This window comes from Bos grunniens, chromosome 11, assembly GCF_055505025.1.
Source record: "Bos grunniens cultivar Pamir isolate PY7600 chromosome 11, Bosgru_T2T1.0, whole genome shotgun sequence".
NCBI classification, from domain to species: Eukaryota; Metazoa; Chordata; class Mammalia; order Artiodactyla; family Bovidae; genus Bos; species Bos grunniens.
In genome coordinates this window covers 82,529,842-82,557,456 of record NC_141175.1, presented here as the reverse complement: position 1 = coordinate 82,557,456, position 27,615 = coordinate 82,529,842, and the positions used below count along the sequence as shown (strand labels likewise).

At 39.3% G+C, this 27,615-nt stretch overlaps 1 protein-coding gene across 26 annotated transcripts in view; it reads left to right on the top strand.

Annotated features, from left to right (window-relative positions):
• MTA3 (metastasis associated 1 family member 3) overlaps nucleotides 1–27,615 on the top strand; it is a 213,819-nt gene that overhangs the window by 97,135 nt on the left and 89,069 nt on the right. For all 26 annotated transcript variants that reach the window (XR_015137062.1, XR_015137063.1, XR_015137066.1 and 23 more), the window contains one exon: nucleotides 3,204–3,330. Coding sequence is in view for 12 of the 26 variants with exons in the window: in XM_086327254.1 (XP_086183380.1) it covers nucleotides 3,204–3,330 (127 nt within the window). In the remaining 14 variants the exon portion in view is untranslated. The remainder of the gene's footprint in view (nucleotides 1–3,203; nucleotides 3,331–27,615) is intronic.

Below are 27,615 nucleotides of genomic sequence, written 5' to 3'. Positions count from 1 at the left end.
AACCAGGCATGAAATAACGGAGTGGTTCCAAACTTCAGCACCCCAGGCTGCATCACCATCTCCCAGAGTTTGCTCAAACTCATGTCACCATCCATAGTGATTATGGAACCCAAGAAAATACAGTCTGTCGCTGTTTCATTGTTTCCACATCTATTTGCCGTGAAGTGATGGGACTGGATGCCATCATCTTTGTTTTTTGAATGTTGAGTTTTAAGCCAACTTTTTCACTCTCCTCTTTCACTTTCTCAAGAGGCGCTTCAGTTCCTCTTCGCTTTCTGCCATAAGGATGGTGTCATCTGTATATCTGAGGTTATTGATATTTCTCCCAGTAATCTTAATCCAGCTTGTGCTTCATTCATCCCAGCATTTCTCATGATGTAATCTACATAGAAGTTCAATAAGCAGGGTGACAATATATAGCCTTGACGTATTCCTTTCCCAGTTTGGAACCAGTCCATTGTTCCATGTCCGGTTCTAACTGTTGATTCTTGACCTGCATACAGGTTTTGTAGGAGACAGGTAAGGTGGTCTGGTATTCCCGTCTCTTTAGGAATTTTCCACAGTTTATTGCGATCCAGACAGTCAAAGACTTTAGAGTAATCGATGAAGAGAAGTAGATGTTTTTCCTGGGATTCTCTTGCTTTTTCTATGATCCAATGGATGTCTGTATTCCTAACACTAGACATCAGAAATGAAAAAAAATGGTAAAGAAGTTCATATTTATTTATGGGTATAATAATACATGCATTGATGATGAAGCAGCAGCAGTATGATTCCTTATAGTAGCTTCCTGTGATTGTGACTGCTTCACAGGAACCTAGCCTGTACTTAGGGCAAGTACGCTATTGGAAACATTGTTGCATTAAAAAAAAAAAATCACTTACCTGTGATAATATGCTTATGAATAGTTTTTCCAAATACAGGAGAGAGGCATAAGTGTTAGTCACTCAGTCGTATCTGACTCTTTGTAGCCACAAGGCTCCTCTGTCCATAGGCAAGAATATTGGAGTGGGTAGTCATTCCCTTCTCCAGGGAATCTTCTCGACCCAGGGATCAAACCTGGTTCTTCTGCATTGCAGGCAGATTCTTTACAGTCTGAGCCACCAGGGAGGCCCCTGCTGCTGCTGCTAAGTCAAGTCAGTCATGTCCGACTCTGTGCGACCCCATAGACGTCAGCCCACCGGGCTCCGCCGTCCCTGGGATTCTCCAGGCAAGAGCACTGAAGTGGGTTGCCATTTCCTTCTCCAATGCATGAAAGTGAAAAATGAAAGTGAAGTCAGTCAGTCGTGTCCGACTCTTAGCGACCCCATGGACTGTAGCCTACCAGGCTCCTCCGTCCATGGGATTTTCCAGGCAAGAGTACTGGAGTGGGGTGCCATTTCCTTCTCCGAGTGTAGCATAATGAATGGTAATGTAATTCTTTGAAAGGAATGTTGTAAAATGCTAAGAAAACTAACATAGTATTAATTTTTATTAAATATCACTCACCTCATGTCTGTGTAAGGTTAGGCTAGTATCTGCATGTTTTATGAATTGATGACTGCTTTTATTAATTTTCTTGATTGATTGATTTACTTTAATTAATTGTTTATTTTTGGCTAGTTCTTTGTTTCTATGCGAGGGCTTTCTCTAGGTGCAGCAAGTGGGGACCACTCTGTAGCTGCGGTGCCAGGGCTTCCCTGCCCTCGCGGGGCTTCTCTTGTGGAGCACAGGTTCTAGGGCCTGTGGGCTTCCTGGTTGCAGAGCGTGGGCTCTGTAGTTGTGACACTTGGGCTTAATTACCCTGTGGCGTGTGAGATTTTCTTGGAGCAAGTGAACCTGTGTTTCCTGCATTGGCAGGCGGATTCTTTACCGCTGAGCCACCAGGGAAGTCCTTACCTGATATTTCTAAGCTACAGGGTTCATCTGTAAATATTTTCAATTGTTGCAAACCTCCAGAAAATTTCCAGTATATTGTATTTAAGTCTAGATAAAAGTGGACCCGTTAAGTTCAAGCTCATGTTGTTCAAAGGTGAACTTGGTTCAGTGAATGTAAGTTTGACCTTACTCTGCTTTCAGAGTTGACAGTTGACCGTGTAGTTCTAGGTTGACTGTCATGTCTCCTCTTGGATGGCGTTGCTCTGTCATCTTAGCATGCGGTATTGCTGTTCATCTGTGATTCCAACGCAGCTTCTGGTTTCTTTGGTGTGCTTATACTTCGTTCCTGTAAATGGTGGTAGTCTTCTCATGGCATTACTTAAAAAAAAAGTTAAGTATGCTGGTAATTCAATCAGGACACTCATTCTTACTGGACACTTAGTAAGGGGAAATTTTCTTGAATCATTTCTTTGGTAAGTCTTTCCTTCTCCCCCTTCTCCCCTCCCTGCACCACTCCCCCTCCACACACACACAAAAGACATAAGAGAGTCTGTTTTCTTTATTGTTTCTTTCTGGAACTTTTATTAGTTGGATGTTGGACCACATGAATTCTTCTTTAATTTTTTAATTGGTTTTCAGTTGTCTTAATTTTGGGGAGATTTCATTAGTGTTGTCTTCTAATTCTTCTATTAGTTTTTTTTTTTTTTGTGTTATCAAATTTGAAATGTGTTAACACTATTTGTTTTCTGATTATACTATTTTTAAATGGAGTATTCTGGGATTCAGTTATTGTATTATAGACAGACTTTTGATGCTTTTCTCCTGCTTTTTTGATCTCACCCCACTTTTCCCTTCTCACAATACTTGGTAGCTTCAAGGATTGAGTCAGTACATGCTGTGTGCTACACTTCTCCATAGCATCCCTTTCTGTACACACATAGATTGTCACTTCCTCCTCGTGACTGTGTGTAGTTTATGTTTTTTAACATCTCCTTTCCATCTTCTAAAACTGTTATTGTTGAGAATCTTCCATTGTTGCTTCATTTTTTATTGTCATTGAAATGTTGGTATATTTTCATTGCTATTTTGGTGTGATTTCTTGGGGGAAGAAAGATACATAAGATATATGCATTGTTTCATCTGCCATCTTAAAATTAGAGTTCTTCCTTTGAGGCCTAGGTAACTAAATGTTATGGTTGTAATTCATATTGCAAGTTAAATGTGTAAGTTTAAAACCAAATTAATTTGAACAAAATATTGAATTAAAGCCTGATTCAGTCTATCTTAATAACCAAAATAGATAATACAGTTTGTAATAATGCCTTTTTTGAATTTTATTTGTGTAGAAGAAATTGAGGAAGAATCTGAAACAACAGTTGAGGCTGACTTGACCGATAAACAGAAACATCAGTTGAAACATAGGGAACTCTTTTTGTCGCGCCAATACGAATCTCTGCCCGCAACACATATCAGGTAAGAACTGTTTAGAAGTTGGTCTGATGTTTTGAGTAATACTATGACAACTGAAAGAAACAAAACTAAAACAACCTTTGGGAAGCATTTTCCAAACTCAACAATCTTGCTCAAATCAGTTCACTAAGGGCTTCATTATGTAGTCTTATCTTGAAAATTTATAGTTTATATTAGCATTTTAAAGCCCCGCACATGTTATGCAGTCAGGTAACCATGTTGGCTTTTTAATCTGGACTTTTCCAATCATTTAAGTTATCTATTAGCATCTTGCAGAACAGTGTCCAGCAGACACCATTTTGGGAAATGCTGGTCTTCTCCAGATTCCTAGAAAAAAATATAGTTATTAGGGTCCAAGAACTAGAATCCAAGATCTGGTTCCCAGACAAGTGTCTCTTGACTTTGTAGGATACAGGACCTTTTATTTATTTATTTTGGAGGGCCTCTGGGATGAAAACTTTCTATTCTTTACTGCTCACTCACTTGCATCTGCTCTGGGCATTGATGGAATGAAAAGTGAAATTCAGTCCCTGGTTTGTATTTGGGGAGAATGGTGGTTGGTCTTTTCATCTGCTGGTGGTAAGATTTAGGCATAGATGAAGGTCTTTTTAAGTGTTGTCTGCAGTAGGTGCATCTTAGAGGTATAACAGAATGTTTGAACTCAGAAAACAGGCAGTTACTGACTCTCAGTGTCGGAAAGCTTCAGAAGGAGTTGGCATTTACTCAGCCTTTGAGAGATTAGGGGGCATCTTTCAGGTAAAAGGAAACAGGTGAGCATGGGTGTGGGCAGGGAGCAGCTTGTGCCCAGGGCGGTGGGTGTAGGGGGATGCGGTGTTTTTGTCCCCTTGTGTTAAAGAAGTTCTTCAACTTTTGTTCACAATCTTTATTCTTTTATTCAGCCCTTCACTAGTTATGCTTGTCTTTAAAGCTGTTTATATATGGAAATAAAACGTAATAACTTTATTTAAAAAAATTGTCCCTTCCTCTTTAGTCCTGAATGTCGATATTGTATCTAAGTGTCTTCTTCGGGCTCAAACACGTTTGGAGAATTCCTGAAACTCTGGTTTGGTCTTCACAACACTCCATAATTCCCCTGACCTTTGTTTATCTTGTACTTCTCTTTTCAGAAATGGACGCAGAGATCTTCTAAGACAGGAAATGTATGACTAGATACATACTAGATGAAAAGATAGTAGAATCTCTTTTTTCCAAATCTTTTCAGAGAGCTTGATCCTCCTCAATAGTTAACATCATATATAATTTCTTTTTTTTCAGTTTTTTTAGGGAGCACTGTGCTTAGATTGGTGAGAGTTAGTATTAATATGTTCTGTGTGACTTAGGGTCCTTTGTTAGAAAAGATAATCAGGCCAGATAATGTGGGAACAGTCATTTAACCTAAAAATAGGGGTATTTCAAAAAATAGGAAAGTAAGTTACTTTTTGCTGAAAGAGATGAAACATGAATACATATTTTACAATTTTCTTAAAGATACAGGTAACTAATAAATGCTGAAGAGCCATATGCATTTATCATTTAATTGGAAGAAGCTAGAATATAAAGATTCATTTTAAGCTCAAGAAGTTATGTGGCCAGTCATAAGACTTGCCAGAATGAGAATCTGACAAATGGTTTTAAAAATGTATCCAAAACACACAAGTATATTTTTAATTTACCCTCCTGATAGCTTGGAATCTGTTTATAAGAAATGTTGGTTTCCTTTAACAGATTGCTTGGAATGGAAAAACTAGTGAAGTATTTTTCATCTTTCACAAAGACTGAGAGAGTATATTACAGTGGAATTATCAAGACATCCCTTTGTTGAACATGGAAATTACATAGACTACACGATCATTCAGTCATGTTGAACACATTTTCTGAATATATTCTCAGTTAGGGAGCTCACTAACTGCTTGATTAAAAAATAACAAGGTCCCCAGCTTGTAAACTTAAGGAATTTACCCTGTGCCATTCTTTTGAATTATGAAGAAGAGATATAGACATTTGAGGCATTTGTTTTTGGATTTTTTTTGTTCTCAGAGTTGAGAGGTTGTAGTGTTTTCTCACCTTTGGCTCTCATTTTCAAACAGCTGAATGAAATTAGGGGCAGTCTCTGGCCAGAGCACGACACCGTGCTAACCAGCCCTCATGTTGATGTAGAGCAAGTGCACTTTGGAGTGGTCTTGACATTTTGCTAATATTGAAGTCATACCCTATCTGTTGTGCTGTAACAGGAGAAAATTACTGAAGTCCCATTGTTCTTTGGCAGCAAAGAGGGGTAATTTGATGAATACTGGCTTTTTATTCTCAGAGACAGTATCGAGTGCCCAGAATCTCCTTGGTGCTGTGTGGAACAGAGGAGAAAACCTGACTGAGGCATTCCTAAGGTCTTTTGTAGTTTTTGTGATCTATAACATTAACCAGATGCTACAGACTTCCAAAGTGGCCGGAAGAGACGACTTTTCAGGACTTCTTTTCATTTCAATGAAAGAGAATGAATAGGACCAGGACAGTTCTGGGTGGAGTTAGTGATTCACCTTTTGATTGTGAGATAGGTGGGGTTTGAACATGAGAATTCCTTTGGAACATTATTTGGGGAGTGAAGGCGAGAGACAGTGTGCTTCCTGCATAGTGCCTTAGGTCACTAATAATAGATTGTATGCTGCATGGGTTATATAAAGCACTGTAAAATGTATTTTTATGCTAGCTAGACCCATCATAGTGTGTGTGTGTGGGGTGTGTGTGTGTGTAAAATACTGTGTTCAGTTATATACAGTCCATGTTTATTGAACTTGGCTTTTAAAAATTGTAATATTTATTGAGCCTTTATGATAAGTGTTATTCCATTTGCTTTACATGTATTTTATTTGATCTTCATGATGAGTTTGTAATGTGCGTATCAGAGATAGAAAGCTACATTTTAGTAGCTTGTTGGGTAGATAGGCTCTTTAATTTCCTATTTCTTTTTTCACATAATGTTTTTTGTTTACTCAAGTTGAATGGTCAGAATTGCATTAAAAACTGAGTGAAGCATATAAACTATACTGTTATACAGTGTTAGAGATATAAATAGTGACTGGGAACTAGCGACTTGATTGAGTGCCTAAGTTGGTGGATGTGTCTTGCATTTGGTCCAGTGTCACTTTTTCCTTACCTTGAAAGCACAAAGCTTATTTTTTTTAAAAGCTAATTACAGCATTGTATATGTAGTGATTAATACCACTTCTCTGCCTCTAGGGTAGCCAGTTAGTCATATTTAATTAGCACTAATCCTTTCCTGCTTGCCAACCTTGGGATCTGGGTCACAGCCTTTGAAGTCATGCTTCATTGTGTCTTAAAAGGATTTTGTTAGGTACCTGTTGATTATTGGCTCCACCGTGTCCTGTCATAAGGACTTTTGGACTGGATGATTTCTCCAAGTCTTGTTATGAGCAGTGAGTAGTGATAGAGCAACCATTATATCTGTGTCGTTAGACCTGGCCCTTGCTCAGAGCATCACTGGTGAGGATCCTGCCTTCCTCATTGCTTAACCTTGACAAAATCCAGAGAAATTCTTACAGAACCTAAATTTAGTGTCAGTAGTAGGTCTTCAGGGCTTCCCTGGTGGCTCAGTTGTTAAAGAATCTGCCTGCAATGAGGGAGACCTGAGTTTGATCCCTGGGTTGGGAAGATCCCCAGGAGGAGGGCATGGCAACCCACTCCAGAATTCTTGCCTGGAGAACAGGCTAGGGGCTGAGATCCATGGGGTCCCAAAGAAGAGTCAGACACAGACACGACTTGGTGACTAAGCACGGGACAGCGCAGTAGGTCTTAAAGATAGAGATGCACATAGTGTCAAGCTGTCTCTTAATGACAGGGTGCTTCAGAGAAAACCTTACATTCTTTTTCCTCTTAAACAATTTTTAGCTTGGGATTCCAGAATGTGATTATGGTTATCTCCATCCTCACCATCATTGCGCCATAGAAGACTGGCTACAGCCACAGTTTATAATGAAGTTTTCTTGGTTCAAGCAATGCTATGTTGCTTCTGCATTCTCACCTCCAAAATAAGGAGCTTTCTTAACTCAGTTAAAAAAGTATGTTAAGCAGCTGTTAAAAATCTTGAGTTTTATGTGTAATGTGTCTAGGTTCTTCACATCAGACATCATCTTGGAGTGTAAGACTCTAGAAACTCATTATCTCTTTTCTTTCTCCTGCTTGCTGTGGAACATAGTACCCAGTAGTCAGTCAGACTTTGAAGTTTTCATAGTTTTCATTTAATTTTATTTTTGTCCTTTAAGTAAATAAAAATCATCAACAGAATAATCTTCTCTCAAGTACTCCTAACCTTAAATGAAGTTTTAGGTTGTGTGCCTTTCTCTGTTTGTGAAAATTAAAGATTGATGTATGGAATCCCAGGTTGCTCAGGACTCTGAGGGAAAGTGAGATATTCAGAGTGAACATCGAGCTTTTATATGCAGGGCTAGGCTGAGCATAGGAAGTCTATTCTGTATACATATTATTCGTCACCAAACAAAATGAATTTACAAGCCATATATAGCAACCATGAGAAAGGGGGAAATGGAAGAATTTCTAGCCAATAATAGGTATTTGGGGGGTGGGATACTGAAGTTCTTGTCTTAACACCCAGTGTTGATGAGGACAGGGAAACAGATAACTCTTAGATATTCAACTGTTAGTATAGTCCAAGAAATAAAATTTTAATGTGTGAATATCCTTTGACCGAGCAATTCCACTTTTTGATTTTATCTAACAGAGGCTCTTAGGAAAGGGTGTAGAAATATATATACTGATACGTTTATTGAAGAATTGTTGTGTGTACTGAATTTTAAAGATATTTGTTGCAAATAAATGAGATATTCATTCCTAAGTATGAGTCTGCATCATAAACGTAAATAGGAACTTGGTATTTGATAGATTTCAGGATTATTTTACTATCAGAAAATGCAAGCAACTGTCATATTTATGCTTTTCTGTATTTCTACCTTTTTTGAAGTGAGAACATTTTAGGCATATAATGGAAGAAGTAGTACTTAAAAATTTGTCTGTTAGATAGGGAAAATGCCAGTTTTGTGTTCATTTTAACTCCATGCCCTGCCTGACAATCTGGCTGGTTTTAATGAAGACAGAATAGGCAGGAATCTACTAAAAACTAAAATCTTCTTTATCCCCCCTTCCGCAGTAGTAGTAAAGTGGTAACATTGGCTACTGTTATATTAGCTACATTTGATAGCTGACCTATAGATTTAGGGGTACATTTTCCAAATATTTTTTTGCAAAATGCTGTTTCCTTCGACAATTATCGTGTCAATTCACATTCCCATCACAGTACATTATGAATATGCCCGTTTTGCTGTTTCTTGAAAAATACTGCATATTAAAATTGAATATTACTGCATATTAAAATTGTAAAATAAACTTTTATTGTTTATGATAATGGAAGAATTATAATTTACTGTTGAAATAGGGGATAACAACATGAAAAAAGATGCAGACACCAACCCCTGTAATCTCTCCACCCAGCGCACTGACATTTTGGTGTGTCTCCAGTGTGTTTTTCTTTTCTTATCTTGTGTGCGTTCTTTGGGCTTGGACTGTGCATTGTTGGGAGTTTACTGTATGGCAGAGGAGCTACACTCCCCAAGTGCAGCTTCTTCCCTTGTTAAGTGGTGTTTATTCTTCAGTGCTGCTATTGTCATCTTTGCTCTTTCTAGGTTGGTTTGTTTTTAAATATGTGAGAAATATGGTTGGAAAATGAATGATGGAACAGTAGGAGGAGAGGGGGAGGACAGTTAAATAAAGGCTGGAAAAATTCCATTCTTGAGACATTAACAGACATGCCTGATAGGTTTGATATAGCTGAAGTAGTGGAATGAGAGTAACAATACTTTGGGCAACTGCCTGTCTGTCCAGTGGTTAGGAGTTGGTGCTTTCACTGCTTTAAGTGTGCCTTGCACCCCCCCGCCACCCCCCACCCCCCCCACCCCCCCCCCGCGAAAAAAAGAATACTTTGTCATTCAGAAAGACTGATGCTCATTCAGAAACCAGTCCAAGTGTTACTGTCTTGGACTGGGCAAAGATTTCTCAGGATCATGAAGATATTCTGTTTTCTTGAAGCAGCTCTGTTTTATGTATATGGTGTGAATAGAGGTCAGTTAAAAGCTAAGTTTAAAAAGATACGATTTATAATATCATCAAGCAATATCAAACACCTAGGAATAAATTATAAGAAGGATGTCTTTAAAAGAAAAAGAAAAGGAAAAGATGTATAAAAACTCCACATAGAAACTATGGAGTATTGCTAAAGGAATTAAAGACTTAGTAAAGTAAATGTGTAACAATATGTCTGTTTTTCCCAAGTTGATCTAAAGATTCAATGTAATTCCAAAGAAAAACTTAGCAGGGTCCTGTGTGTGTGTGTGTGTGTGTGTAAATTAAGAAGCTGAGTCCAAAATCTGTGGTAATGGAAAGGACCAAGAATATTTCAGAGCATGGTTCGTATTCTTCTGGGTGTCCCCCCATACACATTCAGGAGGGGCCTTGGGAGATCAAAACTGTTTTCATATCAACAATAAGATGTTACTTACCTTTTCCCTGCATTGATTTTGCCAAAACAAAATGATGTGCAAAAGCAATGGTGGGTTAACTGCTGGCACCAAGCCAACTGGAATCAAGTCATTGTCACCAAACTGGACTGTAGTTATCACTGTACTGTATGTAATGCCTTTTAAAAAAAAAATTGAAGAAAAATGTACACAACATATTAAATATTGTATAGTATACAGGGCACATTAAGAGGTCACACATCTTTTTAGTGTTCCATGTACTGAAAGGAGAAGTATGCATGAATCACTTTTGCTGTATATGCAAGCGTGATGGTTATTTTGAGAAAAAAACTCATGGTCTTGTTTGAAATATGAGCTGAACTATTAAATAGCCACCTTTGTCATGGAACACCATGTTTGCCTGAAAAAGCCACTGAGAGATGGACTATGTTTTTTTTTAAGACATGACCATTTGATGGATGTTTTTTGTAAATGAAGTAAACTAGTCACTCATGTGAAAACATAGTTGTCTGTTAAGCCAGACATTGAAGAGATTTGTACAACTGTAAAATAATGCCACTGTTCTCATTAATTTTGGAGGGGAAAATATAGTAATTAATAGCAAATATTTGCTAATGTGTAATATTTATTTTATTTTAAATTAGTTGATGTTAAATATTAAATTTTAATATCTATCTAAGGTAAATATTGATAGATATCACCCACAAAGAAAGAAGTTCTTTGAGGTCCTCAATAATTTTTAGAAATATGAAGAGATCTTGAGATCTAAAAGTTTGAGAATCATGATAAAGTTAGTCTTTAAGAATAAAAATTTTAGAGGCTTATATCATTTGATATTAAGACACTTGTATAGCTACAGTCGGAGAAGGCAATGGCGACCCACTCCAGTACTTTTGCTTGGAAAATCCCATGGATGGAGGAGCCTGGTGGGCTGAGGTCCATGTGGTGGCGAGGAGTCAGACACGACTGAGCGACTTCACTTTCACTCTTCACTTTCATGCATTGGAGAAGGAAATGGCAACCCACTCCAGTGTTCTTGCCTGGAGAATCCCAGGGATGGGGGAGCCTGGTAGGCTGCCGTCTATGGGGTCGCACAGAGGTGGACACAACTGGAGCGACTCAGCAGCAGCAGCATAGCTACAGTAATTAATGTAGGATAGTATGGGTAAGTGGATTGTGAAATAAACCAGTGGGGTAGAATAGAAAAGCCAGAACAGACTTGCATATGTAGCACAAGTTGATAATTTGATGAAAGCTCCATTGCAATGTGGGCTTCCCTGGTGGCTCAGGGGTAAAGAATCCACCTGCAGTGCAGGAAACCCAGGTTCGATGCCTGAGTTGGGAAGATGCTTTGGAGAAGGGAATGGCTACCCAATCCAGTATTCTTTACTGGAGAATTCCCATGGACAGAGGAACCTGGCAGGCTACAGTCAGTCCATGGGACAGTGAAGATTCAGACACGACTGAGTGACTGCCACACATACACACCTGGAGTTCCATTAATCACAATTCGTATGGAGTAGTGATATTCTAATTATACTGTTACTTCTTCATATACTAGTTGGAAGGCTTCTGTGCTTTTAGTTATGACTCTTAGTTTTAGTTTTATGTTTTAGTGTATAACAACAGCTGCTGCCGCTGCTGCTAAGTCCCTTCAGTCGTGTCTGACTCTGTGCGACCCCATAGACGTCAGCCCACCAGGCTCCACTGTCCCTGGGATTCTCCAGGCAAGAACACTGGAGTGGGTTGCCATTTCCTTCTCCAATGCATGAAAGTGAAGAGTGAAAGTGAAGTTGCTCAGTCGTGTCGGACCCTCAGCAACCCCATGGACTGCAGCCCACCAGGCTCCTCCGTCCATGGGATTTTCCAGGCATGAGTACTGGAGTGGGGTGCCATTGCCTTCTCTGGTATAACAACAGCAGAGGCTATCAACTTTTATCAGACTCAGTCTCTGTTTTACGTATTTCTTTAAACTTCGTATGCTATTGTGGAATGAAATTCATAGATTAGTACTACATATGTGGTACATAATTTGGCTTGGAATTGAATTTTGGTTTGGAGATGACTAACCCCATTGTCCTCAAATATCTATTGTCATTGAAAGTAGTTTATATCGCATAGGTTCTCCACACTCTGCATATTACCCAAATTTCCCTTCATTTAAAGCTTAAAATTCTCTTACCCATTGTATTCTGCAGTTTCAGTGATGACCTTGGTGGTGAGGTGGTTGTGGTGGTTTAGTCGCTAAGTCGTGTCCGACTGTTGCAACCCTATGGAACCTGCCAGGCTCCTTTGTCAATGGGATTCTCCAGGCAAGAATACTGGAGTGGGTTGCCAATTCCTTCTCCAGGGGATCTTCCCAACCTAGGAATCGAACCCAGGTCTCCTGCAACACATGCAGATTCCTTACCAATTGAGCTATGAGGGAATCCCTGGTGGTGAGGTAGATGATTTAAGTTGGAAGACAACTGGCTTTATAGCTGAGCTTTTTTTCCCTAATATTTTATATATATTTTTCTCTTTGCCAGTGGTTTTGGCCTTTTTAAAAATTTAGTACAGCCTTTGTATTATTACTATTTTTTTTCTTGAGATAACAATGGCATCTAACATTATGTAAGTTTCCTATGTACAATATTCTGTTTCTACTTCACTATGCACTAATGCGCTTACCACTGAAATTTAATTTCTGTTACCATACAGTTGATTCCCTTTACCCATTTCAGCCTCCCCGGGCCCCTTTCCCTCCGGTAACCACTCTTCTTTTCTCTGTATCTATGTGTTTGGTTTGTTCCTTTATTTTGTTTTTTGTTCATCTGTTTGATTCCACATATGAGTGAAATCTTACAGTATATGTCTTTCTCTAATGTATTTCACTTTCACAATACCTTCAAAATCCATCCATGTTGTTGCAAATAGCAAGATTTCATCTTTTTTTATGGCTGATTGGTCTTCCCACGTAGCTCAATTGGTAAAGAATCTGCCTGCAATACTAGACACCTGGGTTCTATTCCTGGGTCAGGAAGATCCCCTGGAGAGGAAAATGGCAGCCCACTCCAGTATTCTTGCCTGGAGAACCCCATGGATAGAGGAGGCTGGAGAGCCACAGTCCATAGGGTCTCAACAGTTGGACACGAGTTAGCACTATCTTTCTTTCTTATGGCTGATTAATATTCTGTTGCATATATATCATACATTTTAATCCATTCATTTGGTGATGAGCACTTAAGGTGTTTCCATGATTTGGCTATTATAAATAATCCTGCAATGAACAAGGAGTGGGGAATACACATATTTTCAAATTAGTGTTTTTATAATCTGTGGATGAATTCCCAGAAGTGGAATAGCTTGATAACATGGTAATTCTATTGTTAATCTTTGACGAATCAACATACTATTGGGTTGGCCCAAAAGTTCTTTCAGGTTTTTCCATAGCATCTTATGGATAAGTGAACTTTTTTGCCAACCCAAAATGGTAAAGACTCTGCCTGCAATGCAGGAGATCTGGGTTTGATCCCTGGGTCTGGAAGATCCCCTGAAGAAGGGAATGGCTACCCACTCCAGTATTTCTGCCTGAAATTCCATGGACAGAGGAGCCTGGCAGGCTATAGTCAGCCCATGGGGGTTGCAAAGAGTTGAATGTGACTGAGCAATTAACAGTTAATATTTTCCATAGTGGCTGCACAAAATCCCATGAACAGTGCATGCTGCTGCTGCTGCTAAGTCGCTTTAGTCGTGTCCGACTCTGTGCAACCCCATAGACGGCAGCCCATCAGGCTCCACTGTCCCTGGGATTCTCCAGGCAAGAACACTGGAGTGGGTTGCCATTTCCTTCTCCATGAGGGTTCCCTTTTTTCCACATTCTTGTCAACACTTGTTATTTTTTGCCTTTTTGATAATAGCAGTTCTAGCTCTAGCATGTGTGAGGTGATACCTCATTGTGGTTTTGATTTGTGTTTGCCTAGTAATTAGTGATGTTGAATATCTTTGCATGTGCCTGTTGACCATCTTTATGTCTTCTTTTGAGATTCATCTCCTCTGCCTGGTGTTTAATCAAATTGTTAAGTTTTTTTTTGTTTAATTGTTTTTACATTAGACCTCCTAGATTGATTGTCTCCTGTTTTTGTTTTGTTGTTTTGTTTTTTTATTTTTTAAAAAACTTGCTTATTTGTTTTTTGTTTTGAGCCAAATCTTTGAATTTTATCTTCTATCTGGTGATGTTTTAATTTTGGAAACATTTTTAAATTTTTCAACCTTTTGTCTTCTGCATGTTCCTTTTCATTACATCCTATTTTTGTTTTATGAATGTACTATCCTCACAAATGTTTTTAAACATTCTGATTGTATCTTCAAATTTCTCCTTGTTGTGTAAGTCACCTCTGTTTCCTCTAGTTTCAGGTTTTTTTAAAAAGTTTTTTGTATTTATCTTTTGTTCTGTAATCTTTTTGCAAATATTAGGTGATTCATAGCTGTCTATACTTACATAAAACTAAGGGAATAGCGAGGCTAAACAGGAGCCACATTTATATGGACAGGCTGCTGGTAGACTTCTTTCTGTTAGGCTGTATAATGGGCTTTTCCAGGTTCTGTTCTTAAGACTGGAATTTTCCTTTCTGGTCTCTCTTTCTCTTTGTAAAAGCCCACAGTATTTCCTGGCAGTCTTGATGCTGAAAACTTGGCCTCTGTGTACTGGTGCCAAGTTGAATCTTGGAGACAGAGTTTTGGGTAAGATAGAAAAGAATAGCCTTATTGTTTTGCTAGGCAAAGTGGGGACACAGGGGACTCCTGCCTTCAAAAACTGTGTGTCCCATCCTGGAAGGATCTGACGAGGGGTTTCATGGCAGTGGTTCAAGGACTTCCCTGATGGCTCAGAGGGTAAAGTGTCTGTCTGCAATGCAGGAGACCTGGGTTTGATTCCTGGATTGGGAAGATCCCCTGGAGAAGGAAGTGGCAACCCACTCCAGTACTCTTGCCTGGAAAATCCCATGGACGGAGGAGCCTGGTAGGCTGCAGTCCATGGGGTCACAAAGAGTTGGACACGACTGAGTGACAGGACCCGACCAAGGATGGGATTGCTGACAAGTTTAGGATGTGGAGCAGGGCCTACATTCCTTTAATCTGGTTTCAGATAGTCTCTTGATGAGCTGCTCTGATTCCAGATAGTCTCTTGATGAGCTGCTCTGATTGCAGATAGTCTCTTGATGAGCTGCTCTGATTCCTTTAATCTGGTCTCAGATGGTCTGGGGCTTCCCAGGTGGTAAAGAACCTGCCTGCCTGTGCAGGAGACACAGTTTCTATCCCTGGGTTGGAAAGATCCCCTGGAGGAGGGCCAGTGTCGCAAAGAGCTGCATGTGACTGAAGCAACCTAGCAGGCAGATGGTCTACTCTGGAATGAAGAATGCTGGCATTTTCCATTTTGGGGGTTTTAGTTGTGTAAAGAGCTCAAAAGTGATTTGTTACCTATATCCTTTGAGGTGGAACCAGGACCCTGCCCCAAGACTGTGCTATTGTTTCTTGACTGTGCCTCCCTTGTCTGTGTATACCCTTCCTTCACTGATTAGCAACTGTTTGAATCTGCCCTTTGGAACTCAGGGAAGGTCAAGGAGGCTGGAGTCTGTTCCTTCAAACAAGCAACAGGGGACTCAGGGGCTTCTGTTCCCAGGAGCTCTGCAGAGTCCCGCTTTGTTCACTGTCCAGTCCAGGTACTAACTAGGTTCAACCCTGTGTAGCTTCTGAGATCAGATGAGATTGGATGTGTTTTGGGTGATCCTTTCCTAGATAATGGAGAAGGAAATGGCAACCCACTCCAGTACTCTTGCCTGGAACATTCCATGGACTGAGAAGCCTGGTAGGCTACAGTCCATGGGGTCGCAGAGTCGGACAGGACTGAGCAACTTCGCTTCGCTTCCTAGATAAGACTGGAATTTCTTTAGGGCTCTGCTGGGTAGATCCGTTTCGTTTTCCCTAGCATCAGGTCACTGTGCCTGTTTTGGACCTTGTCTCAATTGTTGTTTGTTCTGATTGTATTAAGTAAAATAGACCAATGCTATGTTTAATAGTAATAATGTTAAGTGGGCATTTGTGCCTTATTATGATCTTAGTGAAAATATCTCTAGTGTTTTCCTATTAAAGTGCTCATCCTGGGCTTTGGTTTGCTGTGCTCAGTCTGTCTTACCTGTCTATCTTCAAGAATTTTTTGACATCTTTCATGTGCTCATGACCTTCTTATTGTACTGATTTTAGGTTCTTTTGTTTCTAATGCTCTTGCTATTGTTTTAAAGGCATCTGAGAAAAAAGGAGATAAACCCCTGGGCTTTGCCTGTCATTTATTCATTATTATTGTGAGACTCCAAGTAAAAATACTTTGCAGTATTGGAATTTATCTCCTTGTATGTCTTTGTGAAACTAGTTATGAAATTGTTTTGGAAATGTTTTGTGACTCTGAGTTATTCAACATTAAAAAAAATGTTTTCATCCATTTTAAGAGGTGTAATCTGAAAATCTTTTGGTTCATGCTTTACCTTGAGTAGTTAATTTTTGAAGGTAGACTTTTTCTCTAGGTGGTCATACATATCAGAAACTAATGAACAGAAAACAGTTAGCTATATGAAGAATCTATTTAGAAATAAAATCATATGGGGACTTCCCTGGTGGTCCAGTGGTTCTCCTACAGAGGGTGTAAGTTTGATCCCTGATCGGAAAACTCAGATCCGTCATGTGGCGTGGCCAAAAGACAAAAACAAAAGAAAAAAAAAATGTTCCGAAGACTGTAAAACTATAGTTAGTAGTGTTACCAAACAAAATTTGTGTACCCAAAATAGTGGGGTCAAATAAAGGTTCCAGTTTGGAGCAGTGAAAGGTTTATTGTAGGGCCAAGGAAGGATAATGAGCGTGGCTCATGCTCAAAAACCCAGAACTTCCCAGTGGATTGTGGGGAGTTTTATAGCAAAATTTGGGGTGAGGGCTGCAGGGCATACAGTGGTTTTCTTCCGAGTGGTTGATGGTGAGATACCAGTGTTGGGGTCCTTTCATGGACTGGAACCTGGTGGTCCAGAGTCGATGATAAGAAAGTGAAAGAGAGAGCTGGAGGGAGGGGGAGAGAGAGAAAGAAAGAAAGAAAGACACAGGGACCCAAGCTCTGATGGAGCAAAGGTGCTTTATTAGCAGAAATGCAGGTGTATATATCTTTCGTAAGATGATTACTCAGCTATTACACAGGATGAAACTTTATCAATAGCCACAATATGGATAGTCTAATACATACAAGGTCGCTGACGCTGAAAAGAGTCACTGAAGGGAGTTACAGAAAGGAATCCAAGCAGATACTGTTTCTCATGATCTCAGTCCTGAGTGCAGCTCTACTCTTTCCTGGAATAGGAACTGATAAGAAACAGAAAATCCTTGAGAAACAGCACGTAGGAGTCCTCCTGTTAAACATTCCCTGACACCAGAGCAGTGCTCCAAGAATCTTGCACTCAGCCTAAAGTTGCCGTCCTCCACATGGATGTGGGGGACCTTGGTTCCTACAAAAGAACTCAAAAATACTCAAAAATATTATTCTATGTATTCCTTGAGGTGGAATCTGGATCCAGGGTTGCACTGTTGTTTCTTGACTGCTCCTCTTCTGATTCTGCATTTCCTCCCTTCCCTGATTAGCTACTATGTGGATGTGTCCTTTAGGATTCAGGGAACCTCAGGGAAACTGAGCCATGCTTGGTTTCAGTAGATGGAGGTTGATGGAAATAGATTGCCATGGTGAATTTATGAATTACTGAGATTGGGCATAGTTACCCAATTTGGATTAATGCTTGGACTAACCTACGATCCAAAAGCAGTGAATTTGTTGTCAGGATTAAGGAAAACTGATTTGGCCCCTCATTTATAAACTTGAACATTTTGAGGGGAAGGGATACATAATGTATATAGTTCAGAAATAAAAATGTGGGGTAAATAATAAAATGTTCCTCTTCTATACAGTCCCCAGCTCATAAATGTTCCTAGAATCTTATGTTTATTTCTAGAAACAATGTGTATAGAAGCAATGAGGTGTGTGTGTTAGTGTCTTTAAGTAAATAGTGAAATAAATTATGACATTGTTATGTTGTGCTTGTCAAGTCATAAAGATGTGTCTCATTCAGTCCAATAGCTGTTTTATATTTCTAATTTATTCTTGTTGTTCAGTTGCTCAGCTGTGTCCTATTCTTTGCAACCCTATGGACTGCAGCATGCCAGGCTTCCCGGTCCTTCACCATCTCTGGGAGCTTGCTCAAATTCGTGGCCGTTGAGTTGGCCATCCAACCATCTTGTCTTCTGTTGTCCCCTTCTCCTCCTGCCTTCAGTATTTCCCAGCATCAGGGTTTTTTCTAATGAGTCAACTCTTCACATCAGATGGCCAAAGTATTGGAGCTTCAGCATCAGTCCTTCTAATGAATATTCAGGATTGATTTCCTTTAGGATTGACTGGCAGTCCAAGGGCCTCTCAAGAGTCTTCTCCAACACATTTCAAAAGCATCAATTCTTCAGCACTCAGCTTTCTTTATGGTCCAAATCTTACATCCATACATGACTACTAGAAAAACCATAGCCTTGACTACACGGACCTTTGTTGGCAAAGTAATGTCTCTGCTTTTTAATATGCTGATTAGGTTGGTTGTAGCTTTTCTTCCAGGGAGCAAGTGTCTTTTAATAACATTGCTGCAGTCACCATCTGCAGTGATTTTGGAGCCCAAGAAAATAAAGTCTGTCACTATTTCCATTGTTTCCCCATCTGTTTGCCATGAAGTGATGGGACCGGATGCCATGATCTTAGTTTTTTGAATATTGACTTTCAAGCCAGCTTTTGCACTCTCATCTTTCACTTTCTTCAAGAGGCTCTTTAGCCTCTTTGCTTTCTCATAAGGGTTGGTGTCATCTGCGTATCTACAGTTATTGATATTTCTCCTGGCAATCTTGATACCTGCTTATGCTTCATTTTAGTTCAGTTTAGTCACTCAGTAGTGTCCGACTCTTTGTGACCCCATGGACTACAGCACACCAGGCTTCCCTGTCCATCACTAACTCCTGGAGCTTACTCAAACTTATGTTCATTGAGTTGGTGATGCCATCCAACCCTCTCATCCTCTGTAGGCCCCTTCTCCTCCCGCCTTCAAACTTTCCCAGCATCCGGGTCTTTTCTAGGGAGTCAGTTCTTCCCATCAGGTGGCCAAAGTTTTGGAGCTTTAGCTTCAGCATCAGTCCTTCCAATGAATACTCAGGACTGATTTCCTTTAGGATTGACTGGTTGAATCTCCTTCATCTAGCCTAGTATTTCTCATGATGTACTGTGCATATAAGTTAAATAAGTAGGGTGACGTAAAGAATAAGCAGGGTGATAAAGCTGACCGCCAAAGAATTGATGCTTTTGAATTGTGGTGTTGGAGAAGACTCTTGAGAGTCCTTTGGACTGCAAGGAGATACAACCAGTCAATCCTAAAGGAAATAAGTTGGTGATGGACAGGGAAGCTTGTGCAGTCTATGGGGTTACAAAGATTCAGACACTACTGAGTGACTGAACTGAAGCAGAGTAGCAATATGTAGCCTTGACGTACTCCTTTCCCAATTTGGAGCCTGTCTGTTGTTCCATGTCCAGTTCTAACTGTTGCTTCTTGACCTGCATACAGGTTTCGCAGGAGACGATTAAAGTGGTCTGGTGTTCCCATTTCTTTTAAGAATTTTCCACAGTTTGTTGTGATCCACACAGTTAAAGGCTTTGGCGTAGTCAGTAAAGCAGAAGTAGATGTTTCTCTGGAACTCTCTTGCTTCTTCTGTGATCCAGTGGATTTTGGCAATTTGATCTCTGGTTCCTCTGCCTTTTCTAAATCCAGCTTGGACATCTGGACGTTCTCGGTTGACATACTGTTGAAGCCTGACTTGGGGAATTTTGCGCATTACTTTGCTAGCATGTGAGATGAATCCAGTTGTGTGGTAGTTTGAACATTCTTTGGCATTTCCTTTCTTTGGGATTGGAATGAAAGCTGAACTTTTCCAGTCCTGTGGCCCTTGCTGAATTTTTGAAATTTTCTGGCATATTGAGTACAATACTTTAACAGCATCATCTTTTAGAACCTGAAATAGCTCAGCTGGAATTCCATCACCTCCACTAACTTTGTTCATCATGATGCTTCCTAAGGCCCACCTGACTTTGGACTCCAGGATGTCTGGCTCTAGTCCAGTGATCGCACCATTGTGGTTATCAGGGTCATGAAGATCTTTTTTGTATAGTTCTTCTGTGTATTCTTGCCACCTTTTTTTTAAACATCTTCTTTTCTGTTAGGTCCATACCGTTTCTGTCCTTTACTGTGCCCATTGCTGAGTTTTCCATATTTGTTGGCATATTGAATGTGTAGCACTTTCATGGCATCTTTTAGAACTTGCAATAGCTCAGCTGGAATTCCATCACGTTTACTCACTTTGTTCGTAATCCAATAATTGATGGATACTTGCTTCATTTTAGTCTTTTACTGTTACAAATAGTACTGCAAAGAGCAAATCTGTGCGTAGGTCATTTCACATGTTGAATTATGAGGTTGTGTACAAATTAAATTGCAAAGTAAAACAGTAGAAAAATGTCTTAATTATGTTTTTTGTATTTGTATTTCTTTCTTCATGTTTCTATATTGGTCAAAGCAGGGGAATTGAACTGAAAGGATTTGTAATTTGTGAATTTATGATGTCTCTATTGAGACCTTTTTAAAATCTTCAGAGAAAACAAATTTTTACAGACTTGTGTCTATTGATAATTAAGTAGTAATGAAACTGTAACTCTGATTGGGATTTGAATTTACTGTCTTTTAATGAGATCACACACCTTGTATCAGGCTTAATGAAGCTGAAGTTCTTGATGTCTTATAGCAGAAAGAATTCAGTGGGAGACAAAGTAATAGATAAGAAGTGGATTTATTTAGAAAGAAACACACTCCATGGTGTGAGCCATCTCAGAAGGCGAGAGAGGCACAGAGTATGGGTTTGTCAGTTTTTATACGTGGGGGATGGGGGGGTGGATATTTCATAAGCTAATGAGTGAGAGGAGTATTCCAACCATTTTGGCAAGGAGTAGGGATTTCCAAGCCAGGCTTCAGCAATACGTGAAGCGTGAATTTCCAGATGTTCAAACTGGTTTTAGAAAAGGCAGAGGAACCAGAGATCAAATTGCCAACATCTGCTGGACCATCAGAAAAGCAAGAGAGTTCCAGAAAAACATATATTTCTGCTTTATTGACCATGCCAAGGCCTTTGACTGTGTGGATCACAATAAACTGTGGAAAATTCTGAAAGAGATGGGAATACCAGACCACCTGACCTGCCTCTTGAGAAACCTATATGCAGGTCAGGAAGTAACAGTTAGAACTGGACATGGAACAACAGACTGGTTCCAAATAGGAAAAGGAGTATGTCAAGGCTGTATATTGTCACCCTGCTTATTTAACTTCTATGCAGAGTACATCATGAGAAACACTGGGCTGGAAGAAGCACAAGCTGGAATCAAGATTGCCGGGAGAAATATCAATAACCTCAGATATGCAGATGACACCACCCTTATGGCAGAAAGTGAAGAGGAACTAAAAAGCCCACTGATGAAAGTGAAAGAGGAGAGTGAAAAAGTTGGCTTAAAGCTCAACATTCAGAAAACGAAGATCATGGCATCTGGTCTCATCACTTCATGGGAAATAGGTGGGGAAATGGTAGAAACAGTGTCAGACTTTATTTTTTGGGGCTCCAAAATCCCTGCAGATGGTGACTGTGGCCATGAAATTAAAAGATGCTTACTCCTTGGAAGGAAAGTTATGACCAACCTAGATGGCATATTCAAAAGCAGAGACTTTACTTTGCCAACAAAGGTCCATCTAGTCAAGGCTGTGGTTTTTCCAGTGGTCATGTATGGATGTGAAAGTTGGACTGTGAAGAAAACTGAGCCCCAAAGAATTGATGCTTTTGAATTGTGGTGTTGGAGAAGACTCTTGAGAGTCCCTTGGACTGCAAGGAGATCCAACTAGTCCATCCTAAAGGAGATCAGTCCTGGGTATTCTTTGGAAGGATTGATGCTAAAGCTGAAACTCCAGTAGTTTGGCCACCTCATGCAAAGAGTTGACTCATTGGAAAGGACTCTGATGCTGGGAGGGATTGGTGGCAGGAGGAGAAGGGGACGACAGAGGTTGAGATGGCTGGATGGCATCACTGACTCAATGGATGTGAGTTTGGGTGAACTCCAGGAGTTGGTGATGGACAGGGAGGCCTGGCGTGCTGTGATTCATGGGGTTACAAAGAGTCGGACATGACTGAGCGACTGAACTGAGGGGTTTCCAGAAATTGCACCACCATGCACTTTTTGACCTTTATGGCCGACTTTGGAAATGTCACGGTGCCTGTGGGTGTGTCATTCAGTTCGCTACCTGGTAGCTCAGTTGGTAAAGAATCTGGCTTGCAATGTGGAAGACCTGGGTTCGATCCCTGGGTTGGGAAGATCCTGTGGAGGAGGGCATGGCAACCTACTCCAGTTTTCTTGCCTGGAGAATCCCTATGGACTGAGGAGCCTGGTGGGCTGCTGTCCATGGGACCACAAAAAGCTGAACACAGCTGAGTGACTAAGCATGCATGTATTACAGTGAGAGTATACTGAGGCTCAGAGTCTAGTGGACTTCGACTGTCTGCCATCTTGGGCTTGTTTGGTTCTAATCAGTTCATGTTGTGTCCTCGGGCTCTGTCATTCTTTTAAAGGTTGTGCTCTGCCCCCTTCCCTCCTGTTTTAGTAATGTTAAGTTTAAAGTGTATAAATAAAAAAATAGAACTCCACTGTGAGTTAGCAGTCTCTCTCTAGAGTTGACTATTAATGTTAAAGAAACTAATAAAAGCAATTTTCTTTCTCTACATTTCGTTGTGCCAGTATTTTTATTTTAAGATGTTAGATTTTTGTGACTTTCTTGGTATCTGTAAACAAAATTTGAATTAGCCAAAAGAGTGCTACTGAGACCATAAGTAGTGCTACTTAAGAGATGAATTTAGCAGAAAGAAGTTACCTAGTGTGTTTAGGCTTTTAGGAGAAGCAGGACTAGAGGAAAAACAAAAATGAGAAAAATCATACCATAATTTAACATTTTTAAGTCTACATGTTTAGCACATTTTTTCTCAACTGTTGTGTTTATGCTATGTAATCTTTGGTGGTTGAAGTGTTTTCTTTTGCAACTAAAATGATAATGAAGAAAAGCACTGGGTGTATACCACAGAATAGCCTACATTTTGTACTGGTGTTCCACACGGTTGTGCAAATAAACGCTTACGAGATTTTCTTAGTATCAAAACAGTTTATTGGTCATCTTGTCTTGGAGAAGAGGAACTTCCTAGTGCCTTTTGAACATTTCACTTTCTCCTAGTTATGAAAGGGAAAGTGGCACCAAGAGAGGATTTTTTTCCCTTGAATTTCTCTTTGAAAGTTTCTTTCATGTTTGTTATCATATCTCCAGTATCAGGGATTCATATCTTATTGCTTTGGTTCTCTCCACATGCCATAAACACAGGGGGCTTTCTAAAACACTGCTTGTCGTGTTTCTTCACAGAATCCACTGAGCTGTTACCTTAAGCTCAGCCTTGGTTTCTTGGTTTTTCATTCTTCTAGCTTACCTACTCACAGAGGTGTTTCAGCTTTTCTGTTGTGTTTCTTGGGGGCCTGCTTTAACTTTTATTTGTTAACATCTGTTAAAGTAGTATTAACAACAGAAAATATATATTTGAATAGGAATACCTAAAAGTGTCCAGATTTCTTTTTCCTTTATTCTCTTTTTAATAATCCAAAGTTGTATAAAATTATATTTTTTCGCTTATATAGTCAGTCCTTAAATATTTGTTAGTAAGATATAGTTAAGAAAACCATTAGTCAATATTGTGTTCTCATCCAGGAGCACTCTTGTCTCCCAAGGAACATTTGACAGAGTCTGGACAGTTTTGGGTTTGCATCTGGTTTAGGACTCCTCTATCATCTACTGACTCAGCCAGTGGTGCTGCCAGGGTTGAGAAAACCTAATTTAGTGTCATCATAACTCTTGCTCCCTTGGTGTATGTACGTGTGTGTGTATACACATGGATTTATATACTTGATCTAATTAGGACCCTCCCCCTTCACTTTAAATATACTAATACAGCTGTCTAGTATTACCTCAGGCAGTTATGTGGCTGGTTCCCATTGTGCAGTTATTTTCAACTTCTCTAACGCTGACTTTGGTGTTTATACTACTCTTACACTGCCACTATTCATTTTCAATTTTGAAAATGTCTCTTTGCTTCCTCTTCTCCATTCCCTTTTGTGTTTCCAGCATATCACAGTTTTATTTAACTTAATATCTCTGTATTTTATGAGCACATAAATATTCCTCACATAATTGTCTCTTGTACAACCTTTTGTTTTCCTTGGAATTAATAATTGTTTTGCGTTTTCCTTTTGATTACTCTTCTAAAATGTAAAACATTTTAGTCCTTGCTTATCTGAAAATGTTTTTCACACTTGACTGATGATTTGTTTAGGTATATAATTCTGGTTTGGAAATAATTTCCCTCAGAATTTTGAATCTTTTCTTTTGTCCTATCTTACATTCCTGCTGTTGAGAAACATAATCTGCTGAAAGCATTTTGCATTTTAAAATTTCATTTAAAAAAATTTGTTCATTGTGTTTAGTGGATTAAATGGTGTATAAAACTATTTGCTGAATTTCAATCACAGAACCAGGCGTAATTCTTTATATGAAAAAATGTTCAGAATTCAGTTTGTGGCTAATATCAGACTCATAAGATCAGTGACACACATGCCACTTTTTCGAAAGGAGGGAGTCTTAGAAAGTGAGCCTTTTGATTTGGGGTACTGTCTGGTTTGCAGACAAAGCTTCCAGGATGGCACAGAGAGTGTCCATGTGCTCTCCACTCAGGTCTTGCTTAATGTTTACAGTTCATTTAATCTTGCCATCTTCATCAAAACTAAGAAATTCACACAGATATGTTACTGTGTTACTACACTCCAGACTGTATCCAGACATTAATCACTCTTTCTCTGACGTCCTTTTGCTGTTCCCAGATTTACCCTGGCATTGCATTTAGGCATCATGTCTTCATCATCTCCTCTGGTCTGTAGAATGTCCCGGTCTTTCCTTGTTTTTCATGACCTTGATAGTTATGAAGAAGAATATATATATATTTTTTAATAATGACTTTATTGAGATATTGTGGTGGTTAAATTAGTGGTCAACTTGACTGGGCTCCTGTCATACTCAGATGTCTGGTAAAAAACCCTGTGTGTGTCCATGAGGGTGTTTCCAGAAGAGATTATTTGAATCAGTAGACTGAGTAAAGCAGATTGTCTTTCCCAGTGTGAGGGAAACCTCTTCCATTCGGTTGAGGGTCTGAAAAGAGCAAAAAGGTAGGAGAGAGAATTCTCCCTCTGACTGACGAGCTGGGGCCGCGGTTTCTTCCTCTCTGGGACTCATAGCAGCAGCACTCTTGATTCTCAGGCCTTTGGACTTGGGCTAGAACTGCACGTTTTGTTTGCTCATTCATCAGTTGATGGAAATTTCGATTGTTCTACTTTTTGTCTGTTGTAAATAATGCCGCTGTGAATGTCTGTGCACGAGATTTTGTGTGGATGTATGTTTTCTTTTCTCATGGTATTATACTTAACGTGTGGAATTGCTAGATCAGATGGCAGCTGTGTGTTTAACATTTTGAGGAACTGCCAAACTGTTTTCTCAAGTGACTACACAGTTTTGTATCCTCACCAGCAAAGTGTTAGTGTTCCAGTTTTGCCAATCCATGTCAACACTTGTTATTGTCTGTGTTTTTCATTTTAGCCCATCTTTGTGGTTTTCTGTGAACTGTATCTCACTGTGTTTTTGATTTTGCATTTTCCTAATGGCTTAGAATGTTGAGAGTCTTCCCCCCACCACAACAGCAAACTATTTCTTTGCATATTTTAAAAAGTGAAATGTAATCGACATACAGCATTATGTTAGTTTCAGGTGTACTACATAGTGATTTGACATTTGCATACATTACGAGATGATCACAATAAGACTAGAAACTGTCTGTCCCCCATACCAAGTTACTATAATATCACTGACCATATTCCTTATGCTCTATATTATTACATTCCCATGACTTATTTATTTTCTAATTGGATGTTTGTACCCCTTAGTCCCCTTCACCTATTTGCCCCCATGCACCACTGCCCGCCCCCATGCACCACTGCCCGCCCCCATCTCTACTCCTTCGCCTCTGGCAACCACATGTTAGTTCTCTGTGAGTCTGTTTTCCTTTTGTTTTATTTTTTTGTTTTTTAAATTCCACATGTAAGTGAGAAATCACATGGCTATTTGTCTGTCTTCGTCTGATTTATTTCATACCCTCTAGATCTAGCTATGTTTTTGCAAATGGCAAGATTTCTTTTTTTTAAATGGAAAAATACCTTTCTTTAATGAAGAAATAATGGCTTTCAGTGAACAAGGCAGGTTTAAAATTCATGTTCAGTGTGCCTAAGGATCACCTGGTCATGCTTGTTAACCACATAGATGCTTGGATTCCTTCCAAGATATTTGAATTCAATTATCTTCGTGCGACACTAAGAAAGTTTCATTTTTCCAGGTCCTGGACCATTGTACTTCTGTGTGTTAGTGAAGGAAAGCCTTCAGATAGTGGGGGAAATGGATGCTAATTTAAACTTCCTTGTTTTCCACTTGTACAAATGGGTAACATCTTTTGATAAGAGGAAAAATAACCTGGGTGCACATTTTACATAAGGTTTTTGAGTCCTGTGGGATTATGCTAGCATCTTGTTAAGGAAACAGCAGATTTCAGGCTGATCAGTACCTGCCATTAAACACGGGACTGTATTGTGTTGTAATAATCACATTTTTCTCTGTCCCTGTACTCTGCCATTTCTGAAATATAATATTTATATATATATTTTGAAATAAAATATACTAAAAAAAAAACTTTTTGAATGATACGTGGGAAAATATGTTATCTCTAGAAATTGTGTGCTCCTGTCGAAAAGCAGTATGAATGGGCCTTGAGTGATCTTTCTCAATGTTACAGTCTTTCCTATGTTTTATATTGTTAATGTTTTCATATCTTTATTCCTTATGGTTTAAAGTGCTGTGCAAGAGACACAGGTTCATTGCTTGAGGTTCAGGGTAAAACAATTGCATTATCTATATTCAGAATTTGTTAATAGTTCCTTTAGTTTGCAGTTAGCTTAAAATTTATCATGTTTTTCCTGTGAGCCAAGATTTGTTCAGCATAACGGAAGCCAACACTTTAAGTCTCTTTTGAAACTACTTTGTCAACAACTCTTGGCATGGTGGTACACGTGTTAATTACATGTTCATGTTTACTTCACAAAATAACTCTGACTCAGCCTCTTACTTTGTTAGCTGTTAATATATGCACATGGAAAGTTAAGTGTCACGTTTTTGTTTTTAATGGGAAAGGTACAGTATAGGTACATTAAAGAAAAATTATAAGTTAAAATCATCTATTATCCTTTCCTTTTTGCGTAAAATCTGTACTTCTGAAAATATCTTACATTTTAGATTGATTGGGATGGCTGTCCTTTTATTGGTTTTGTAATCATCTTGGGCCTCTAAAACCAGTATAACCAATGTTTCCTTACCTCCTAATGTAAATATGAAAATAACGGTTTAGTGATTCGGTTTAA